Source organism: Puma concolor, chromosome D1 (assembly GCF_028749965.1).
Source record: "Puma concolor isolate L17-30 chromosome D1, mPumCon1.1.hap2, whole genome shotgun sequence".
Taxonomy (NCBI): Eukaryota; Metazoa; Chordata; class Mammalia; order Carnivora; family Felidae; genus Puma; species Puma concolor.
This window is the reverse complement of record NC_141676.1, coordinates 82,819,954-82,839,518: the sequence shown is the minus strand read 5'-3', so window position 1 is coordinate 82,839,518 and position 19,565 is coordinate 82,819,954. Positions and strand designations below refer to the sequence as shown.

The window sequence follows — 19,565 nt, the reverse complement described above, 5'->3', positions numbered from 1 at the left end:
TTATAATCTTGGTAAGCTTCTTTCAGAATATAAAGAAAAAGTTCCTCCATGCTCAAGATTATTAAGGAGAATTATGGCTGAATATGCTTTACACCACAGCTTTGTTATTGGTATTGGTATTTCTTTAGGAATGCCAGTAACAGATATGCCCAAATTAGTAAGGACTCTACATATAGACCTCACACTAGAGGAATTACAAAAATGAAATTTTCTTCTTTGAAAAGAATTTATTTGGGAAAAATACATTAAATTAGAAAAAATTATTTGAAATTTTTGCTCCATTTTCCTGATCACTTATAAATAATATATTAATAATATAGGTTACTATTTCTGAATTTGAAAATGTAAAGACAAGAAAATAAAATAATAATAATTGACCTGAAGAAGTCCTAAATACACAAATAAATGCCCAAATTTGATTCAACTTTTCAAATGGAGATTTATTTTATATGAGTGACATTATTTTGTAGCCATATCTGGAATTCCCCAATTTTCTTCTGGTTCTTCAAGCTTGCATTTCTCTTAGTTTTAAATGAAAAACTGTGATGTCTTGAAACTATTACTGTCAAATCTGGGCTTGTTAAACAAAATCTCAGGAAGTTCAGGATATCTTGGATGATCTCAAAAATGCAGTAAGAAATTTCACAGCTAGGTAATACTTCATATTTATCTGAATGGATTTAATTCTAATGTGTCACCTCTGACACAATCATATGGGTTGATTCTATCCTTCTTCCACTACATTCTTGGTCAAGTTTCCAATAAGATTTATGATGAGGAGACCTCCTTTTTCTTGTTAACACCTTGCACAAAATGTCTCGTATAGTTCTCTGTTAATGTATTAGCCTTATATATATATTCACACTTCAATTCTGAAGTTAACAAGCCAGATACATGCTTCTTAGAAAATGGATTAGTCAAATTCCACTATTTTAACTTATTATTATTTTATTATGCTATCTTTGTGGTTTGTTTTCAAAGAATGAGTTAAATCTCGTATGTAGTATCCTAACTATAAGTAAAAAAAAAAATGAGTGTATTATTTATGGGTCAAGTCTGGAGAACAAATCTATTTTTCTCCATTTTTATCATCTTTCAATAATTGTCAAAATCCGGAAAACTTTGAGCTAAAGACCTTTATGAATTCATCTACTTTACACTGGACTTAATACAAAAGGTGGAATATGTAATCTTTGCATTTTAAATCTAAGCATTGACTTCAAGTTGTCACAGGCTGAAACTTACGTATGTAGATACAATGTACATTTCTAGTGATGTCTTTTGCTTATAAAAGTAAAGTAACTTAGCAAAGATAAGGAGCAAAAATAAATTTACTTCTCTTTTTGATATTGGAATTTATGGTGGAAGCTTTCTCTTACCCTGTTTAGCAGGAAGTCCTCTACCTCAAATTACCTTGTGGATAGGGAAGTAGTGTGCTGACTTGTCCCTACTTTAGTTAGTCTTTGTGACTGCCATACACTAATTAGGTGGCCCACTATTGTGCTGGCATTCTTGGTCCAGAGGTTAGGTCATTCTTGGTTTGGCAGTAATTTGTGGGGATGTAGTAGGAATCAAAGAGATCATTTTCCTCTGAGTTTCATGCTCAGCCTTGGCCATTCCACACTTGTGTGAACCTCCCTGCAGGGGCACAGCTCTTTAGCTGCAGTGCAGATCCTTGTCTGGGCTAGAGGAGTTTTCCTGAGTCATACTCAGAAAAGGGGGCTACAAGTTTGTGTTCTCTGGGTTACATCGTTTAGTTTAAATTTGCAGCTATTCTTTTTTGTTAATGATTTATTTATTTATTTATTTATTTATTTATTTATTTATAAAGAGAGTGCAAGCAGGAGAGGAGCAGAGAGAGAGAGGGAGACACAGACTCTGAAGCAGGCCCCAGGATCTGAGGTGTCAGCACAGAGCCCTATGCGGGCTCGAACCCAGAAACTGTGAGATCACCACCTGAGCTGAAGTCCTATGCTTACAGACTAAGCCACCCAGGTGTGCCTACTGTTTCTATTTTTTTAATGTTTATTTATTTTTGAGAGGTGGAGAGAGAGAGAGAGAGAGAGAGAAAGGCAGAGAGAGGGAGACAGAGGATCTGAAGAGCATCTATGCTGAAGTAGAGATCCTGATGCAGGCCTTGAACTCATGAACCATGAGATCATGACCTGAGCCGAAGTCAGACCCTAAACTGACTGAGCCACCCAGGAGTCCCTGTGCCTGCATCAGGAGGAGATTTCAGCCAGAGCTACCTGCTCTGTGAAAACTGGACTTTCCCAGGAGAATCCAGGCTCTGCATTAAGCTGCAGTCATCAGCCTAAATTCTTCTTTCCCTCATGGGGCCCTTAGTGACATTTCTGCCAATAAATCTCTCATTGGGGATTATCCTGTCGGTCAGAAATTCTAAAAATATTTAGTTGCAAAAGAACAGGCTTTGAGGTTTCACTCCATTTGTTATCAACAGACTCCTCTCTTAGGGAGCAGCTGTTTCTCCTCAAGGACATAAGAAAGTATAACTATTTCAAGGAAATAAAAGAAAGAAAAATCCTCTGTCAATGTGTACCTACTTGTCATTAACTTACACACCTAAGATGGAACAAGCTAGTGATTCTTCCCCCAACAAGAAGGTATTCTAGGGTGACTTGTACTGTCTTCCTGTAGACAGAACTGGCAAGCATTTTTCAAAGATCAGTTCCTTTTGGTAAAATTTCACCTAACCAGATATTTTCCTCCAAAAATTAGAATAAATAGTAGCTATTTTTAAGTAAGTGCATTCTATATGCTAACAGCTATGTACTATTTTACATAAATTATCTTATTTAACCCTTAAAATAATCCTGTGTGATATATATTATTTTATTTTTATTTTGCCATTTTGAAGTTAAGAAAATGAGACCCAGAGAGATCAAGCAACTTGCTCAGAGTAACACAAAAGTAACAAAAGTCTGTCTGACTCAGAAGCTAGTGTTATTTTCCCACTATACCTAACAAATGCAAGTCCATGCTGGAAAAACACGCATCTGATATACACTCATAAGTAATTGCATACTATACTTCTAGCTGGATTAAAAAAATAGCTCGCCTGCCCACCCCCAAAAGATCAAATTCAATATCTCTGAGAATGAGAACAGATTTCAGTGTGTGTGGTTGAGTAATGAAAGTGTCTGCAATCCACATTCATTACAGTCTGTAAGAAATAATATAATGTGTATCTTAAAATATGCTTAATGGGAATTACCTACCTTAAAATAAATTCCATTTATAACTTCTTCAGTTGTTAGTTTCAGAGTTTTAGCACTTTATATATAAAATACTGTGTTACCCTTTCTGATGATTGAAAAGCCACATTAATGACGATTTTCAGTCTAAATATTATCATTAAAATGCTTAAAGTTTATTATATAAATAATATTCAACTAATGATTCTATATAGAGTTTAAGACAATCATCGAATCTGATGAAAAAAGAATTTTAAATTCAGCCAATTCAATACATAGACCACATATATATTTTAAAATTAGAGAAAAAGTTGTTTTTCTTTTTTTTTCCAAAGTTGTTTTTCAAAAACAAACTAAATGTTTTTATATTCCCAGCCCTCTTGCTGGTACATTGCAGGATGACTGTATGTGAAATGTTGTGTCTATTTTGGAGCTTACTGCCTCTCCATGGACTCTTTCTTAACCCAGAGTGCTGGCCTTAGCATTTCTTCTTTTTTCTGCTAATGGAGTCTTTCCACTCAAATTAAGTCATCCAGTCTTTGTTATCTGCCAGAAAAGTTTGTCTACTGGGAAAGATTCCAGGACTCTGCCCAAGTTTTGCTGGCCCTCACATGTGCTTCACGGAGCCATCTTCATCCTGTGTTCAAATTGTTGCTGCTTTTCCTACTTCTTCCCTTCCTATATCTTTTGCAGTTGAAACTGATTTTGACTGCCTTGGCTTTCCCATTGGAGGGAGACTTTTTCCTACGTTATAGGTAAAAAATTATTGGGAAAAAGCAGGTATGCTAATGGGTCTTTTTATGCCTTATTAACTGTACATCCTCATAATAACAGTTTTTGAGCTGAATATACCAGAGAGTGAAGAAGCACACTGACCTTGTAGCCCATGACTTCAGATTCGTTGGCTAATGGTCTGACAGGTTCCCAGCCAAGAGAAAGTTGAGAACCTTGCTGTTCCCACCTGAGATTGCTAGGTGCTTGACTAGGGGCTGCAAAATAAAAAGTGTAAGTGAACTGATAAGGAGTCTTAACTACATTTCTTCACTTAAATCTTTGTATTTCAGTCTTTTCTAGTGTTTAGTAGTTGGCTGACACCATAGGCTTCTTTCCAGCTGGAGTCAGATAAGGAAGGTCTTTGCTCCAGGAGTGTCATTTTAATGGCTACTCTACTGAGCTTTTGAACCAGAATCCTTTTATCTTCTTTCTGTGTCAAAATTGCTTGGCCTTGTTTCACAGGAAGATAACCTTTATCTACTGTGAATACAAAATTTTTTGAGCTAGATTTGGAATTCAGATCTAAGCATTGAAGCAAGACTAAGAATCAAAACTCCCCTTTAGCTCTCCTTATTATGTATCTCACATGGCTTTCAGAAATGTTAACAGATATATCCCCTTTTGTCTGAAACAAACAAAAAGCCCAGGTCACTTACGGGATTTCTTGGTGGTTGCACTCACTTCACTGCTAGGTGGCCCATATCCAGCACCATTATAAGCCCTCACTCTGAAGTGATATAAAGTATTTCCTTCTAATCCTGTTAGAATGACAGATGACTCATTTCCTCTAGTTTTGACTGTTTCTGCTGCATCTTCTTGTTCCATGTCTTTCCGATAACCGACCTGTCAACAAATTATTACATAACAGATTAACTTTGAAGTTTCTCCTATGATTGTGATTGTTTGATTTTTTTCTTTTTTCATGTTTTCTTAAAACATTAACAGGTATTACTAATGAGGCAAAAATCAGTCAGTCATTGCCTGATCTGTGTCTGTGTGCATCTTAGCAGTACTCAACAGAGCCACAAAAGGTGCTATCTTCTAGCTTGGTAGCATGAATTGCTTGGAAAGAGTCAAAAACACATCCTGACATTAAGGAAAAATTATTCAAAGAAACTGAAGAAGTGCTTTTCTCTCATAAGTTATCAGAAACTTTACCTTTCAAAGCCATGGGGCTTTGAATGAATTATTTGAGAAATCGACATGAACAGTATTTCCTCCTGGGCCCCACATAAAGATGAGTCATACAAGCTGTATTTTTTTTTAACGTTTTATTTTATTTTTGAGACAGAGAGAGAGACAGAGCATGAATGGGGGAGGGTCAGAGAGAGAGGGAGACACAGAATCTGAAACAGGCCCCGGGCTATGATCTGTCAGCACAGAGCCCGACGCGGGGCTCGAACTCACAGACTGTGAGATCATGATCCGAGCTGAAGTCGGACGCTCAACCGACGGAGCCACCCAGGTGCCCCTAAGCTGTATGGGTTTAATAACACTCATGGTACTTGGGAGTGGTCTAAATGTAGAGAAGTCACATTGCTAGGATCTGGGAGGGAGGCAGAAATGACCTTTCCTGATTATAAGTTTGTGGTGGCTGCTTTTGTACCAAACTTAATTTCTTTGTGACTTTAATTGTCTTGTCTTTATATACCTAAAGCTTAACGCTGTTTCAGACCTTGGAGCATAACCATGTAGAAGTAGATAAAAGGGTAGTTTTTATTTCTCTACTTACTTACTATGGTAAAAGTAATAGAGCAGTAGTGCTTTTTTCCCCTATTCATTACTGTGGTGAAAGAAGTGGATCACTGCACCCATTTCATGCTTCTTGAAGTGCTTTGTCTACTGCAGAGGCTAGAAAGCCAAACACCATATTTTCCAGATGTTCTTTCAGCTAAGGGTGTTGTCATACATTGTGGGCAGCAAGGGGTTTGTTATTTGAAATATTCTGGAGCATGCCAAAGACTACCATTTCCATCTGTAGCCATAGGAAGTCATAGGCTCTCATCTCTGAGGAAAAAACATTTGAGTCACCATATCAAATTAAAAGGTCTTTACCAGCCTAGGTGCTGGCTGAAGGCAAAGGGAATAAGAAATGGGTAGAGGAAGAAGGAAGTTATAAATTGTAACTGCAATTTTATTAAATGAAGACTATAATAGCCATACTTTCTTCCATGTACTGTTTTGTATATACATATTAAATGACTTGGGCCCCTTATTTCTTGTGATATTTTATATAGTGTTGTGCATAGGTAACTTTCTAATATAGTTCATTAGAGGAAGAATAAACTTTCACCCTGACACGGACAGATTTGAATTTCTTGTTTGGGGAAAGGGTACATATATTTTCATTTGTAAAAGCTATATTTGTTGGGGCACCTGGGTGGCTCAGTCAGTTGTGTCTGACTTCAGCTCAAGTCATGATCTCACAGTGTGTGGGTTTGAACCATACATGGGCCACTGTGTTGACAGCACAGAGCCTGTATTGGAGTCTCTCTCTCCCTCTCTCTCTGCCCCTCCCCAGCTTGTACTCTCTCTCTAAAAAATAAATAAATAAACGTTTAAAATTTTTAAAAAGCTACATTTGTACCATATCAGTTTGGAATATGGTTGTTGCTTATTGTTACTTTTTAGGGTTGTTGAATGTGGAAAATGATGTGTATGTATGTTGAGTAACCAAAGGGATATGGTACATTAGTGTTCAACATCCATTTCCTCTCGTTCCAGTTGTCTTCCTGTACTGAAGAGGATGGAGAGCTAAAAATATTATTTTTAAGACTCCTTTGTAGTTAGGATTCAATGTGTTTTAACTTCAGCCAGTCAGATGAATATGCCTGGCATTTGAAAATAAAAGTGAGATGGAGATTGAACTTCTGCTTCTTCTTTTCTGCTGGTAAGCACATTAAGGGAGTCATTACTTATCCTCCACTCCCTGCCCCTCCAGGCAGCATTAATAAGTGATTCATTGTCTAACCATCAGCTTTGTTAGTCAAGAAGTAGGGCGCAGGATGTTTATCTCGTTGGTACAAATCATAGTTGGCATGGTGGGATTCTGGAACCGGCAACAGTAGCAGAGCTCTCCAGATCACAGCCGCTTCCTGAATGTGGCACCATCCTGATTATAGAGGCTTCCTTAACCATGGTAGTGGAGTGTGCTTCTGGGGCTGGTGGCTTAAAAGACATCTTCCTTTGTGTTGATTCTATATTTTGACTTTAAGAGTCATTCTTGGTCTTTCAAGTCACCCTGGAGTCTATTAATTTAACTTGATAAGTTAGTAAAGCATTTAATAACTATAATAAAGTACCTCTTAGGCTATTTAGAGTAGTTTAGTTCTTTGGGACTAAAACTGTCTGATACATCTACACAGATCTTGTATATCTATGTATATATCTATCTCTATTTTTTTTAAAGCCTAAAAAGATAATTGCATTCTTATTTCTCATCCCTGTCTCTTCACAGATTTGAACTGACTGAACTTCAAATATCTGTTTGATTAAAGCTATTTGATTAAAGCTGGACTCCTCTAAAATCCTATCTTTTATATGATGATGGACTCATTATTCCCAATTCTGAGAACTAGCTTATCTTGCTTGGTGTTTGAGAATATTTTAACTGAATAAATCTAAGTTATTTTCAAACTGCAAAATTGGCTGATATGTTGTTGGATGAGCAGACTCTTTCCTTTCCAGTGGTATATCTGATTCTTGCTTTTCTATTTTAATTTAATTGGTTAGATTATTTTAAATTGATTAAATATACATACTTGAGGGAGATGAGTATGGTCAAATTTGACAAATTTTGATACAGATTTGATACAGATTTCAACTATAAATTTTGGACTTCTAAATATTGAATGTTTAATGTTCTGATTAATCACCCTAAAATAAAGCATCCTAAGTGACAGATAAAATGTTTCTTAAGTAACTGAATGTGAAAAAAACAGAAATTCTTCTTGCATCAGCTAAACTTAGAGTGTATTCTGAAGTATGCATCAAGTAAAACATGTTCTTGCTGAAAAAAAAAATAACTTTAACTAAGGGTACTTGTTTAAAACAAAGAATATCAGAGGGGGGTTAGGTGAAATAAGTGAAGGGATTAAGAGTACACTTATTGTGATGAGCACTGAGTAATGATGTATGAAACTGTTGAATCACTATATTGTACACCTGAAGCTAACATAACACTGTATGGTAACTATACTAGATTTAAAATAAAAAGCTTAATAAAAAAGCACCAAAAAAATAAAACCTATAGAGAAACCTAAAAAAAAAAAAGCATACATTCTCTTTCTATCATGTTTAAAAAACAGGAATAGGAGGAGTTGTTACTTTCACAGTGAAATGATAATTATTTTCCTTTATTTATTTATTTTTTTGATGGGAAAAAGGGCAAAACAAAACCAAAAAATATTTGGAGTTTACTATTATGCTTCTCTCATGATTCTTAAGTTAGAGTCGAGGTAATGTAGTATTCACAAGTCACACACACCTTCTAAAGTTGAAATTTCTTTATTTGATTTCTTTCTCCATGATTCGATTTCCACCCTGATGATAGATTTCATCAACCCATAAACTTTGAACTCCAAATGAGATCATTTGAAACATTAGGTTAAAAGCGTTAAAAAAGATATAAATATCACAAACCAGAAGTAAAGATGACTATTTTGCCAACTTCAGATAATTGTCTTTTGTGTGTGTGTATCTCTCCCTATATTTTCATTACATATATTGAATATAGTTATATATCTATAACTGTATGTCCTACTTTTGTTTTCTAACATTATAGCTACATATACATATACATATTTTCTCACTTTTTCAAAGTAATATTCTATCATATGTCTGTGTAAAAATATTATTTTTTAAAAATGGTTATTTATTTTTCAGAGAGAGACAGAGAGGGAGAGTCTGTGAGCAGGGGAGGGACAGATTGAGAGGGAGAGAGAATCCTAGGCAGGCTCCATGCTGTCAGCACAGAGCCTGATGAGGGGCTCAAACTCACAATGAGATCATGACCTGAGCTGAGATCAAGAGTCAGACACTTAACTGACTAAGCCACCCAGGTGCCCCTGTGTACCAAATATTTAACCATTGTCCTATTGTGGAACATTTGGGTAGTTTCCAACTGATGCTCTTTTAATCAAAGTATTGCCATGAATGTCTTCATCTGTATTGATTTCTGCATACTGGATTAATTCCCCAGAATAGAATCCCACATAGGAGATTATGGGGTGTAAAGATATGAAAAATGTCGTGTTTTTTGATACATAAAATGTCACACTCATTTTCAAATAGTTTGTACAAATTTTCATTTCAAAAAAAAGTACATGAGTCTAAGAGATATACCATATTATTGTAAGCTCTAGGTAGATCATGGGATTGGGGCCAGAATGCCTATATTTGAAACTTACTTTTTTTTATCTGTAAGCTGGATATAATGGAACAAATTACTTAACCACTGAATCTCTATATCCTTGTTTATAAAACAGGCAAAATACTACTTACCTCAGTTTTATGAATCGGTTTTAGATAGTTCCCTTGTTATCACTCAACTACTTGAAATATTTTTTTCTTGATGTTTTAATATTTATGATTTTTATTATTTGTAAGTCTAACTGGTATCCTGTTTTTGAAATTCTTCATATTGTTTTGATTTTCTGATTTTGTCTCCCAAAAAATTTACTTAAAATTATAATAACATATGATATTATCAGTGATAAATAATTATTATTATCTAAGTCAGCCAATACCTGTAAGAGTGTACATTTGAGCCTAAATTTTCAGGATAGCTCTTCTTAGTAAATATCCATTTTTCCCCAAAGTTGGCTTTCCAGGATAATTACAATTTTAACTATGCAAATAGTATATTTGATTTTTTTGATGTGATAGTTCTAAGATATTCATGTCACACACAATCCAGTTCTCTTACATAAAGTTGCAAGGCCTAAAATCCATGATTTTTGCCATTTGTAGTGTACAGTTACTGGGTGAATTGTGATTATATACAAAATCAGTGAAGAAGTCTCCCTAATATTTTATCTTATCCTGATTTTTGCTAGCTTGTTAGATTTAAAAAAATACTTTTTTTTTCTTAGTTCCAGTAGTCACTTATTTCTACATCATTAATTGCACTCGGTGATCACTGTTAATTCAATATTGTACTCCTTGAATGTAATAAACATAGCTCTATTTTGTGTTGTTACTTAATGTTGCAAAGAGTAATTGATTTTTGCACCTTTGAAAGTAACTTACTCTTTCTTCTAGGGAGTGTAGTTTTTTTGATTATGCATATTGAAATGTAAGTATTTTACTAGGACTTGAATTTTTAAAGATTATCAATTCTTCATTAAAAATTTTTTTGAATATGTATTATTTATCAAGAACTGTCTGTAGGCAACTGGGATAATGGTGAGTCAAAAAAGACTTTGAATTGGAAAAGAACTAGTGTAGATACAGGAGAGTGGTTGGAAGGCATTACCAGAGTCTGGGTAAGAAATAAGTGTAGCCTGAACAAGGGTTATAGTGGTGGATGTAGAGACACATAGGGAGTCAAGCAATATTTAGAAGATGAAATCAACAGACTTTGGTGATAGTTATGGGAATGCCAAAGAATGAGTTGTTAAGACTAATTTTTCCTGAAACTCTGTGGAATATATTTTAGTTACTTCGATTTTGGACTATTTATTTATTTTTTATTTTTATTTTCTTCGTTGTTGTTATTGCTTTTGCTCTATATATTCAGTCCTCTTAGCAGATATCTACTGCTTATGGACCAAATTTCTTTTGTCTTTCATGTCTGCCATCTTTTCTCTCACTTTAAAATTTCCTTATTCATTTACTTTGTATTCTGGGATAACTTCTCAAGTTTGTATTCTGAAGCACTGGTTTAAATATTTACTAGTATTAAATTTGCATTTTATTGTTTCTAATGAATATTTTATTTTAGTTACTTTGGTTTTTATTTTATTGCCTTCTCTTCATATTCTGGATCACTCTTTAAATACATAAGAAATATTCTTTTCTCATCATTATCTAGACTCGTTTAAAATTTTTCTTCTGATTTACAAGAAAATCTCTTATAGGGGAAGGAATTCATGCTGAACCTTATAATTTCTTTCTTTCTTTCAGAGAGTTTTCTTCTGCTTAATCATACCTGAATCTTACCTAACAGATCTTTAATGGTATTCTAAAAAGGAATTAAAATTTATTTGAAAGGGGAGACATCCATCTCTAAACTGTATAACCCAGACCAGTGGCCTATACTGTACAGGTAGATGCTAGATTATCAGTGTTAGTACAAGCTTCCACTCCTGTTCTCCAAGCAACACAAAGAAATCTACTGAGGCCTGATCTGAGAGACAAAGCTTCATGTGTGTGACTTTAGTTTGTTTCACTGAAGAAAAAGATAAAGGGGAAGGGGCCCAGAGGTGATTTCATTCCTTGCTTGAACATTAGAAAATGGGATTTTGAGGCTGGGTCATTGCATAAAGATGAAAGGAAAGAAAAACCTAGAAAATGCTACAAATATTTTTGTTTCATACCCCTCATTGCAATTGCAATAAGGATTGTCTTTTTTTCTTATGGTTTCAGGGTTACTTTAAGAGAAATCAAGAGGGGTGCCTGGGTGGCGCAGTCGGTTAAGCGTCCGACTTCAGCCAGGTCATGATCTCATGGTCTGTGAGTTCGAGCCCCATGTCAGGCTCTGGGCTGATGGCTCTGGGCTGATGGCTCGGAGCCTGGAGCCTGTTTCTGATTCTGTGTCTCCCTCTCTCTCTGCCCCTCCCCCGTTCATGCTCTGTCTCTCTCTGTCCCAAAAATAAATAAAAAACATTGAAAAAAAAAAGAGAAATCAAGAAAAGCTAGTTTTATATGCCTCAATTTAATTCACTGCCATTCCTAAATTCAAAAGTTGTAACTAATGTAAACTGAGAGTGAGAAGGCAGACATTTCATTTCTAGGCTGCTTTCTCTAGTAATTCCTCACCTTCAGAGAAACTTTGAAACACTATGATCTTTTCCCTAATAATGCTTAAATTGCCTTTTACATTCCTCTTTTCTTATGTAACTCCTAAGTTTAGCCATGTCCTTACTGAGAGCTTTAAATCTTATATATGAGGAACACACTTCCCATGGAAGATGAATTTGTTTCAGTCAGGAACGTCTCTGCTTGCCTCAATTTAGTTGATCTCCAGCTTCCTAATCTCCTGAGTTTAGCACTAGGGATAGTTATTAAATTGGCTATTTACAATCAATACTCTATATGCTGGCAGTCGGTATTATTAGATTGCATACATAGTAGTTGCTTTGTGCCTAGCAGTAATTTTACTATAAAGGATGCAATTCAATGAATCAAATAATATAAATAAACAATGCTTAGTTAAACTTTTGAATATTTATGAGGCAGTTCAACAGTGATTAGAGGATATGAGGTGAGGAGGTTTAAATTCAGCAAGAACATAACAAAGAATATAATTTACTGAATAAATTTGTATTTATTTTTCCTAGAAACTGTTATTACTATCTAGAAATATACTAAAGAAGATTGGTTATAAATATAATTGAATTTGTTCTTAATGCATGTAGTTTAGTGCAGGTGTTTTACAAATGTTTGTTCTCTTCCCTTTACTCAAATGTTGTAAAATGCAGCATGTTGAATAATGAAAATTCTGGGAATATTTTATTATAACTAATGTGCATAAATATGTTTTGTGAGATGAGCTGTGAACATCATAGCCTCTTAATGCATACCAATTAAATGAAAAAACAAAAGTTTTGATATGAAAGTTAATATTTTTAGGTAGAAGAATATAAATCTTTAAAAAATATATTATGTATTTAACCATACTATACGGTTTCCTCTATATAAGGTACTAGGAATGCAGAGTTTGGAGATGTATAGTTTTAATGTATGTATTAGAAAAGACAAAAAGCCAAAATACCCAAATAAACTAGAAAGATGGTTATGATAAAGATAGGAGCGGTATTCAATGTACTGAAAAAATGTGCAAATAAAGAAAAAGGAAAAAAAAATCAAAGTTAATTCTTTGAAAAGACAAAAAAAAATTGTAAGCCTCTTTTGATCAGAGAAAGGGTGAGAGGGAGAGAGTAGAAAGAGGAGAGGATATACAAATTATTGATAGACACTAATACCACAGATCTTAGAGAGATATTAAAGACAATGATGGAAATAAATGGTGGCTCAGAAAAGTGGTCATGCAAATCCTGCCCTAGATGCGAATTGAAAAAAATTGGCAAGCATCCAAAAGAAGACAGAAGCCAGAGGAGAGTTTACTCTTGAAACCTGAAAGTGCAACAGGTAAGTTACAGCTGTTTTGTTTGAAAATATGACTCTGGTGCCAGAATATGACTGCCCCCTTACCAGCTGGGGAAACAAAGGATGGAGTTGGATGCAGAAGAAACAACTGGAAATCTAACAGAGAAATTCAAGAAATAAGAGAACTACAAAAACAGTAAGACCGAAAATCCCAGAGTAAACTGTTCAAGTTCTTGGCTATGCTTGCTCAGAGAGAATAACTGTAAGTCTGGGTAAAAATGTAGTCAGCAACCAATAAAAATCTACCCAACCTTAAAGCAGCTGTATTGGGTGAGATTTTTGAGTTTGCTGCTGTTTAAACTGAGTGCATTCTTCAACATGCATGTCCTTAGAAAGCAGAAATGTGGCATTTTAAAAGTTTATTTATTTATTTATTTATTTATTTATTTATTTATTTATTGACAGAGAGAGAGAGAGAGAGAGAGAGAGAGGAGAGAGAGAGTGCACAAGTGGGGGAGGGGAAGAGAGAGAGAGGGAGGGAGAGAATCACAAGCAGGTTCCATGATGTCACTGTGGAGCCCTATGCAAGTCTCAAACCTATAAACCATGAGATCATGACCTGAGCTGAAATCAAGAACTTTATGCTTAACTGACTGAGCCACCCAGGCCCCACAGAAAAGTAGAAATTTTTAAATGCATATATTTAGAGATTTATTATAAAATATGTTGAGGGAAATGATGTAATTTCTGAGATTTGCCTTAAAATAATTAGAAGAATTGATTAAATGGTGTAACATGTAAAACATCATTCATTAGTTCATATTGGTTGAAGGTGCATGTTGAGTATGTAGAAATTTACTATGCTTCTCTGTATATTTCACATAATTTTCATATTACAAAGTTAAAGAAAATAAATATAAATAAAAATAAAGATCACCATTACAATAGAATCAAAACAATAAAATAGTGATAAATCTAAGAAAAGATGTGTAAGTTCTATATTGATAAAGATCAAAGAAAACCTAAAAAAACCCCAAGGGGAGTATACAATAATCATGGATTAGGAGACAATATTGCAAGTGGATAATTCCTCCAAAATTGTCTTTATAGACAGCTCTATTCACAATAGACCCAAACTGGAAACAGCCTTAATATCCATCCATCAATGATTGAATGACAAATAAATTGTGGGATACTCAATCAATGTAGTTTGAGAGAAAGTCTGTAACAATATGAATGAATCTTACCAATATAATGTTAAGTAAAATATACAAGATATAAAAATCTCCCTATAATTTCAAAAACAGTGAAAACCAATCAGAAGTGAAGATGTTGGTTTTTAAGAGAGTATGAATAAGGATAGTGACAGTAGTGGGGCACCTGGGTGCCTCAGTCAGTTAAGCTTTGGCTCTTGATTTTGGCTCAGGTCATAATCTCATGGTTCCTGAGTGGAGCCCCACATCAGACTGTGCACTGACACTGTAGAGCCTGCTTGGGATGCTCCCTCTCCCTCTGTCTCTGCCTCCCTGCCTTGTGCTCTCAAAAAACAAAAAACAAAAAACAAAACAAAAAAAAACTATAGTAAACAACAAGGTGGGTTTCTAGCTCTTAGTAATGTTTTGTTTCGTGACCTGGACTGTAGTTACACAGGTATGCTTACTTAGTGGTAATTTATTGAATTGTACATTATAATTTGTGCTCTTTCCTATATGCAGATTTAAAACTATTGCTATTTTGTAAATTAAGTGTCAGTCATTTAGTAAATAGTGGTCAATTAGTAATAGACATTTTTATAATGCTTAGTATGTCCTTTTTAAAGCTTCCTTTTGTGTGTATGTTCAAGCACTTTATAACATTTGTCAATTTCTTAGTATAGTAACCAAGACCATGGCTGTATCTATCTGTTCAACACTCATTTAGTACCTCTAGACCACAATACATAGGTGTTAAGATATAAACCCATTGCTCAAAAGGTGCAATTAGCAATTTGGTAATTATCAAATGGGTCATCTAAGAGAATTCCAACAAAAATGGTCCAAGTATTTGTAAAATTAAATGGGTTGATGTCTACATTTGTGGTTTCATCGTTTGTATGGATGTTCTGTGTGTACAAATGTGTGCTATATTACATAAAGTGAGACTGTAAATGGACATATGGTAAACTGAGGATGGCTGGATTTAGGCCTGAGAAAACTCCTGCTTAGAGGTAGTACAGTAAATTCACATTTGTGTAGAAGAGTGAAAAATGGGAAATAAACTATGATAAAGGATGTCATCAATATCCTTTTGGTCCTTTATGTGTATAAAACAATACATTCAGGTAAATATTCTTACATTCTCAAAAATAAAATGTTTTATGTAAAAATTTTAGTAAAAAAATTGTGAGAAGTGGTTTGGATTAGAGAATTTTTTTTCATGAAGCAATGTATCTAGAAGGAAATTAAACAGAAACATAGTAAACTGAGTTATTAATTGCTCTATAAGAACTCTATAGTTGCCTTTCACTAGGACAGCAGAAGGAACAAGTTAAGTACCTGAAATGTTCCTTTTTCAATTTCCTTCAATCTGCTGATTTTTGAAAAATATAGTTTTAGTTAACCTCCCCATCTATGAAAATAACCTAAGAAAGAAATCTAATGATAGCAACATGGAATTTATTTGATTTAAATCAAGTCTGCAGAATTTCAGAAAAAAAAAGTAGAATTGGCATCTTTTTTTTTCTTTTTGCTGTTTAGTTTTAGTATTCTTATTTTTATATAGTCAAAATGAAAAGCCAAACAGAATCTGTATAATAGCAGCTACCCACACACCATATAAAAAATAAAATAGCCTTTGTTTTAGCCTTTGGTGATTGGCTATATTTTGGTTTCTTTTCCCCTTTAATGTGTATCTGAAACTCCATTTTTCACCACACACACACATTCTTTCCCACCTCCTGCTATACAAAGTAAAGGCAATCTGCCTGGCAGGAGTTATTGTAAGACAGGAGTAGGCCTATCTGTTTTTATCTTATGCTCTGATGATTAGAAAGTCAGATCATAAAATATAGAACAACAATCTCATCCTTTCTCCTCTTAAGAAATCCCCCCACGACTTATTTTATACAGCAAACCTCAACTGGTGTCTTTTCAGTGCCATCTATAACTGAAAATGGCTTTAGTGACATGTTTAGAATGAACTTCTTAGTTACATATCCTCTGAAAGGTCTAAGATAAATGCATACAAGTGTTGAACATAGTCCAGGAAAAGGAGTTGTCAGGGGTGCCTTTTAATGAGAATTGTAAAATGGGACAAGTTGTTTTGTGTTTTGTTTCTCTTAAAAGTAAGCATCAAAAAGTTTGGAACTAAAACTGGAACACTGTGCACCCCTTGCTACAAAAATACATTGTTGCTTATTATTAAATGATTCTAGCCGTTAACAAGATACAAAAAAATACAGTTAATAATACTGTTATAAAAGGGATACAAAAAAAATACAAGTACCATAAATTTGGTAATCATGGGGGATTTTGTTTCACAGGCAGACTATACAACATAATACTTCTTAAAAATTATGTCCAAAAAATTATTCTTATTTTATTCAGTAAAAATGTTATTTGTATTTATTATTTTATTCAAGAAAATTGAGCACTTTGTAGGGATAGATGTATGCCAACACAAGCAGAAACTGATACCCATATAGGGCACTGGAATGGGTTTATTCTCACTAATGTTTCCTGAGGGAATCAGGATGCTAAGGAATCCCTAGATAATTATGGGCATGGTAATTGTATTGTTCTGGTGTCTTTCTCTCTTTCTTTTATTTACTTAAATTTCCCACAAACATCCTTTAATTTTAGATTATGAGATTTTTGAGAGCAGGCACTAGATCTTATTAATTTTTGCATTTCCACTGCCTGGCACAGTGCCTGATGCTAAATAAATCCTTGAGTGAAGGAATGAAAAAAAAAAATGAATCATCCAACATTCCACTATCACACATTTTTCCTTCATCTCGCCTGATCTGGAAAAAATCAAAGAAAACATGATAAAATTTGGCCTTAACTTTCTTTAGTCCCCCTTCTTGCCAGACTGGCTTCTGCTCTGATTTTGTATGCACATAAAAATCCTAGTTTTCTCAGAAAAGCTTGAGAGGCTCTACTTTAGGATTCAGGCATTACCATTCACAAGACACTGAATGCTGGTGGATTCATAAATTCAAAACTGAACCTAATAATTTACTTGCATAAGCCAATGACAGGGATGACAATCCAGATGGGATAGTCATGGTTATTCATGAGTCAAAGTTGCCCGATAAATATAGTCCAGTTTCAATTGTCAACTATGCTGCATGTCATAAAGTAGAATTTCACATATCTCAATGTCAGTGCTTTCTAAAGTTAGTCTATGCAGCCATGAAATCTGAAGCAACTTCCATGTAGGTAACCCAAATTCCCACTTGGTGGTTCTAAGAGAACATCAAAAAAATTGTTCAAAATATATGTAAAATACAATTAGATGGATCAGTGTCTACATTTGTGATTTCATATTCATTTTTATTTCCTTAGATTGTCTGTCATTTTTTGTGAAGTAGTACTAGACTTGTAGAAGGCAGTCTTAAAAACTTTTGAAAAAACAAGACCATCTTTTTTCTTTTGATAACAGAGTCCTAATCTTGTCTAATTGTGACATTTACAAATGTCCATGGTTGAGCCTACTTATAAATGAAAAGAGATAATATTACTAAAATGTCCTGAGTCCCCTACCATTGAAGTCTTTTTCTGGTGGGCTAGGGGATGTCATCATTCTGACCCTATTTTTATGCTTAGGTATTCCTACAATTTCAATTGGCATGACCATTTTACTAGATAAAGCAATTAGTAAATTAATAATACAAATTAGTTTGAATTTAATTAAGTGGTTAATGTATTTGTAAGTGTTAAGTTCATTGCAGATGAACATAGTTTAAGTAAAAATGCCTGGTTCATTATTTTTTAAAAACAATTAAGATGTAGTAGAGGCTTCCTTGTAAAAGGCAAAAATGACAAATGTGAGTTGATTATTAAAAGATGGTATCAGGGGAAGCATCCTATTGAGATTCTTGCAGCTGCTTTATAGGCCTGGCTATATCAGAGAACAGAATGTCAAGATAAAGTCATCAAGAATTAACAGATAAATTCAGGACATTTCATCCTAAAGCAGCAGAATACACATTCTTCTTGAGTGCACATGGAGCATTCTCCAGAATAGATCATGTATTGAGTCACAAAGATCATACCTTGCATATTTTCATCTCACAACACTATGAAACTTGAAATCAACCATGAGAAACATTTTGTGAAGACCATGAATGTTTGGAGAAAGGATGAGGACCACATGATCCTCTTAATAGATGCAGAAAAAGCATTTGACAAATACAGCACCCTTTATTTATAAAAACTCTCAAGAAAGTAGGGATAAAAGAAGCATACCTTAAGATCAGAAATGCAATATACAAAATAGATATCAAAGAATCAATCCCATTTACAATTGCACTAAAAACCATATAATACCTATGAATAAACCTAACCAAAGAGGTGAAAAATCTATACATTGAAAATTATAGAAAACTTATAAAAGAAACTAAAGAAGACACACAAAAAAGTGGAAAAACATTCCATGCTCGTGGATTGGAAGAACAAATATTGGTAAAATGTGGATACTACCCAAAAAATCTACTATTCAATGCAATCCCTATCAAAATAACACCAACATTCTTCACCAAGCTAGAACAAACAATTCTAAAATTTGTATGGAACCAGAAAAGACCCTGAATAGCCAACACAATCTTGAAAAAGAAAACCAAAACTGGAGGCATCATAATTCCAACCTTCAAGCTGTGTTACAAAGCTGTAGCCACCAAGACAGTATAGCACTAGCACAAAACAGACACTCAGATGAATGAAACAGAATAGAGAACCCAGAATTGGCCCCTTAAACATATGACCAACCAATATTTGACAAAGCAGTAAAGAATATCCAGTGGAAAAAAGACAGTCTCTTCAAGAAATGGGGTTGGAAAAACTGGACAGCAACATGCAGAAGAATGGACCTGGACCATTTTCTTACACCCCACACAAAAATAAACACCAAGTGGATGAAAGACCCAAATGTAAGACAGGAAGCCATCAAAACCCTAGTGGAGAAAACAGGCAACAACTTCTTTGACCTCAGCCGCAGCAATTTCTTGCTTGACACATCTCCAAAGGCAAGGGAATTAAAAGCAAAAATGAACTATTGGGACCTCATCAAGATAAACATAGTCTGCACTGCAAAGGAAACAATCAA

General features: G+C 34.4%; 1 protein-coding gene across 3 annotated transcripts in view; it reads right to left on the bottom strand.

Annotated features, from left to right (window-relative positions):
- Window positions 1-19,565, bottom strand: part of CNTN5 (contactin 5) — a 1,391,028-nt gene that overhangs the window by 11,967 nt on the left and 1,359,496 nt on the right. For all 3 annotated transcript variants that reach the window (XM_086678621.1, XM_086678620.1, XM_086678619.1), the window contains 2 exons: window positions 4,646-4,832; window positions 4,092-4,204 (listed from right to left, as the gene is read on the bottom strand). In XM_086678621.1, coding sequence (XP_086534747.1) covers window positions 4,092-4,204; window positions 4,646-4,832 — 300 coding nt within the window. The remainder of the gene's footprint in view (window positions 1-4,091; window positions 4,205-4,645; window positions 4,833-19,565) is intronic.